Genomic DNA, 4,679 nt, shown 5'->3' with positions numbered 1-4,679 from the left:
GACTCCATGCCCCCTCGCTGCCCCACTGACTCCATGCCCCCTCGCCACCCCACTGACTCCATGCCCCCCTCGCTGCCCCACTGACTCCATGCCCCCTCGCCGCCCCACTGACACCATGCCCCCTCGCCGCCCCACTGACTCCATGCCCCCTCGCCGCCCACTGACACCATGCCCCCTCGCTGCCCCACTGACTCCATGCCCCCTCGCGCCCCACTGACTCCATGCCCCCTCGCCGCCCCACTGACCCCATGCCCCTCGCCGCCCCACTGACTCCATGCCCCCTCGCTGCCCCACTGACCCATGCCCCTCGCCGCCCCACTGACTCCATGCCCCCTCGCCGCCCCACTGACCCCATGCCCCTCGCCGCCCCACTGACTCCATGCCCCCCTCGCTGCCCCACTGACCCCATGCCCCTCGCCGCCCCACTGACTCCATGCCCCCTCGCCGCCCCACTGACTCCATGCCCCCTCGCTGCCCCACTGACTCCATGCCCCTCGCCGCCCCACTGACTCCATGCCCCCTCGCCGCCCCACTGACTCCATGCCCCCTCGCTGCCCCACTGACTCCATGCCCCCTCGCCGCCCCACTGGACTCCATGCCCCCTCGCCGCCCCACTGACCCCATGCCCCTCGCCGCCCCACTGACTCCATGCCTCCCCTCGCCCACCCCACTGACTCCAAGCCCCCTCGCCGCCCCACTGACCCCATGCCCCCATCTCCGCCCCACTGACTCCATGCCCCCTCGCCGCCCCACTGACTCCATGCCCCCTCGCCACCCCACTTGACTCCATGCCCCCTCGCCGCCCCACTGACTCCATGCCCCTCGCCGCCCCACTGACTCCAAGCCCCCTCGCCGCCCCACTGACCCCATGCCCCCATCTCCGCCCCACTGACTCCATGCCCCCTCGCCGCCCCACTGACTCCATGCCCCCTCGCCGCCCCACTGACACCATGCCCCCTCGCCGCCCCACTGACTCCATGCCCCCTCGCCGCCCCACTGACACCATGCCCCCTCGCCGCCCCACTGACTCCATGCCCCCTCGCCGCCCCACTGACCCATGCCCCCTCGCCGCCCCACTGACTCCATGGCCGCCCCACTGACCCCATGCCCCCTCGCCGCCCCACTGACTCCATGCCCCCTCGCCGCCCCACTGACTCCATGCCCCCTCGCCGCCCCACTGACTCCATGCCCCCTCGCTGCCCCACTGACTCCATGCCCCCTCGCCGCCCAGCAATCCATCCTTCCCCCACTCAACGCCCATCCAATTTCTTCCTCAAGTCGTTCTTCGCCTCCTGGTCCCCCCCGCCCCGAGGGCAGCAGTACCTGTTGCGTCAGCAGGAGGCGGTGTTGAGGCAGCATGTCCCTCCCAGTGACTGTCGAGTGGATTTCTTCTCTTTGGAGTGAGGCAAGGAGCTCCCAGGAATTCGGATTGTTCCAGTCTGCAGGAATATCACAAAAGCAGCTGACAGTCAATAAAGGGTTGACTCCATGTCCATCTCCAATGGCTCAATCTAAACATCGCCCCCCGACATTCCCATCGCTGATTCCCCACAATCCACATCCTGGGGTTCCCATTGACCAGAAACTGAATTGGACCCGGCCACGTTAATACTGTGGCTACCAGGGCAGGTCAGAGGCTGGGAATCCTGCGGAGAGTAACTCACCTCCTGACCCCCCAAATGCTGCAACGGAGGAATTGTAACAGCGCGTTTGGACGTGGTCATCACTGAGGGAGTGCCGCACTGTCAGAGGGTCAGTACTGAGGAGTGCCGCACTGTCAGAGGGTCAGTACTGAGGGAGTGCCGCACTGTTCAGAGGGTCAGTACTGAGGGAGTGCCGCACTGACAGAGGGTCAGTACTGAGGGAGTGCCGCACTGTCAGAGGGTCCGTACTGAGGGAGTGCCACACAGTCAGAGGGTCAGTACTGAGGGAGTGCCGCACTGTCAGAGGGTCAGTACTGAGGGAGTGCCGCACTGACAGAGGGTCAGTACTGAGGGAGTGCCGCACTGTCAGAGGGTCCGTACTGAGGGAGTGCCACACAGTCAGAGGGTCAGTACTGAGGGAGCCCCGCACTGTCAGAGGGTCAGTGCTGAGGGAGTGCTGTACTGTCAGAGGGTCAGAACTGAGGGAGCCCCGCACTGTCAGAGGGTCAGTGCTGAGGGAGTGCTGTACTGTCAGAGGGTCAGTACTGGGGGAGTGCCGCACTGTCAGAGGGTCAGTACTGAGGGAGTGCCGCACTGTCAGAGGGTCAGTACTGAGGGAGTGCCGCACTGTCAGAGGGTCAGTACTGAGGGAGCGCCGCACTGTCAGAGGGTCAGTACTGAGGGAGTGCCGCACTGACAGAGGGTCAGTACTGAGGGAGTGCCGCACTGTCAGAGGGTCCGTACTGAGGGAGTGCCACACAGTCAGAGGGTCAGTACTGAGGGAGTGCCGCACTGTCAGAGGGTCAGTACTGAGGGAGTGCCGCACTGTCAGAGGGTCAGTACTGAGGGAGCGCCGCACTGTCAGAGGGTCAGTACTGAGGGAGTGCCGCACTGTCAGAGGGTCAGTACTGAGGGAGTGCCGCACTGACAGAGGGTCAGTACTGAGGGAGTGCCGCACTGTCAGAGGGTCAGTACTGAGGGAGTGCCGCACTGTCAGAGGGTCAGTACTGAGGGAGTGCCGCACTGTCAGAGGGTCAGTACTGAGGGAGTGCCGCACTGTCAGAGGGTCAATACTGAGGGAGTGCCGCACTGTCAGAGGGTCAGTACTGAGGGAGTGCTGCAATGTCAGAGGGTCAGTACTGAGGGAGTGCCGCACTGTCAGAGGGTCAGTACTGAGGGAGCGCCGCACTGTCAGAGGGTCAGTACTGAGGGAGTGCCGCACTGTCAGAGGGTCAGTACTGAGGGGAGTGCCGCACTGTCAGAGGGTCAGTACTGAGGGAGTGCCGCACTGTCAGAGGGTCAGTACTGAGGGAGTGCCGCACTGTCAGAGGGTCAGTACTGAGGGAGTGCTGCACAGTCAGAGGGTCAGTACTGAGGGAGTGCCGCACTGTCAGAGGGTCAGTACTGAGGGAGCGCCGCACTGTCAGAGGGTCAGTACTGAGGGAGTGCCGCACTGTCAGAGGGTCAGTACTGAGGGAGTGCCGCACTGTCAGAGGGTCAGTACTGAGGGAGTGCCGCACTGTCAGAGGGTCAGTACTGAGGGAGTGCCGCACTGTCAGAGGGTCAGTACTGAGGGAGTGCCGCACTGTCAGAGGGTCAATACTGAGGGAGTGCCGCACTGTCAGAGGGTCAGTACTGAGGGAGTGCTGCAATGTCAGAGGGTCAGTACTGAGGGAGTGCCGCACTGTCAGAGGGTCAGTACTGAGGGAGCGCCGCACTGTCAGAGGGTCAGTACTGAGGGAGCGCCGCACTGTCAGAGGGTCAGTACTGAGGGAGTGCCGCACTGTCAGAGGGTCAGTACTGAGGGAGTGCCGCACTGTCAGAGGGTCAGTACTGAGGGAGTGCCGCACTGTCAGAGGGTCAGTACTGAGGGAGTGCTGCACTGTCAGAGGGTCAGTACTGAGGGAGTGCCGCACTGTCAGAGGGTCAGTACTGAGGGAGTGCCGCACTGTCAGAGGGTCAGTACTGAGGGAGTGCCGCACTGTCAGAGGGTCAGTACTGAGGGAGTGCCGCACTGTCAGAGGGTCAGTACTGAGGGAGTGCCGCACTGTTACTGAGCTGCGATGTGGGGGGGGGGGGTACTTACCGCTGGGTATGACCGTCTGCGACCCCCGCACTCTGACCTCTCTCCGGAGTTTGGCCTGAGGTTAAAGTGCAAAGAATAAATCGGACAGTGCGGTTAGACCCTCTCCCCGGATTGTCAACGTCCCCCCACCCCCCTCACACACCGACCCCCCCCTCACACACAGACCCCCCCCCCCGTCTCACACACAGACACAGCCCCGTCTCACAGACACACAGACCACCCCCTCACACGCAGACCCCCCCCCACAGAGACACACTGACCCCCCTCACAGACACACTGACCCCCCCTCACAGACACACTGACCCCACCCTCACAGACACACTGACCCCACCCTCACAGACACACTGACCCCACACTCACAGAGACACGCAGACCCCCCCACAGAGACACGCAGACCCCCCCACAGAGACACGCAGACCCCCCCACAGAGACACGCAGACCCCCCCACAGAGACACGCAGACCCCCCCCACAGAGACACGCAGACCACCCCCCCACAGAGACACACAGACCCCCCCCTCACAGACACACAGACCCCCCCCTCACCCCGCCCTGACAGACATGGACACACTGGCACCTACTCCTGCTCAGAGGTGACAGTGAAAGTTTTCCGTGGACTGGGTCCTCTTCCCGAATCAGATCCCCGGCTAATTCCCGATCCTCGGATATTCTCCTGAAATCACATCGACACTGTCACCACTGGGAACGTTCAAATCACACCGACACTGTCCCCACTGGGAACGTTCAAATCACACCGACACTGTCCCCACTGGGAACGGTCAAATCACACCGACACTGTCCCCACTGGGAACGTTCAAATCACACCGACACTGTCCCCACTGGGAACGGTCAAATCACACCGACACTGTCCCCACTGGGAACGTTCAAATCACACCGACACTGTCCCCACTGGGAACGGTCAAATCACACCGACACTGTCCCCACTGGGAAC

The 4,679-nt window shown here is 63.3% G+C and overlaps 2 protein-coding genes across 2 annotated transcripts in view; both read right to left on the bottom strand.

Annotated features, from left to right (window-relative positions):
- The window catches only part of LOC140390600 (beta-1,3-galactosyltransferase 9-like), a 484,726-nt gene that overhangs the window by 358,092 nt on the left and 121,955 nt on the right, over positions 1-4,679 (bottom strand). The window lies entirely within an intron of this gene.
- The window catches only part of LOC140389192 (uncharacterized), a 56,481-nt gene continuing 53,075 nt past the window's right edge, over positions 1,274-4,679 (bottom strand). The window contains exons 10-12 of the mRNA XM_072473355.1: positions 4,309-4,400; positions 3,730-3,784; positions 1,274-1,439 (exon numbers count right to left, since the gene is read on the bottom strand). Of these exons, the coding sequence (XP_072329456.1) occupies positions 1,274-1,439; positions 3,730-3,784; positions 4,309-4,400 (313 nt within the window). The remainder of the gene's footprint in view (positions 1,440-3,729; positions 3,785-4,308; positions 4,401-4,679) is intronic.

The sequence above is a fragment of the Scyliorhinus torazame genome, chromosome 14 (assembly GCF_047496885.1).
Source record: "Scyliorhinus torazame isolate Kashiwa2021f chromosome 14, sScyTor2.1, whole genome shotgun sequence".
Taxonomy (NCBI): Eukaryota; Metazoa; Chordata; class Chondrichthyes; order Carcharhiniformes; family Scyliorhinidae; genus Scyliorhinus; species Scyliorhinus torazame.
This window is presented reverse-complemented; position numbering and strand designations above follow the sequence as displayed.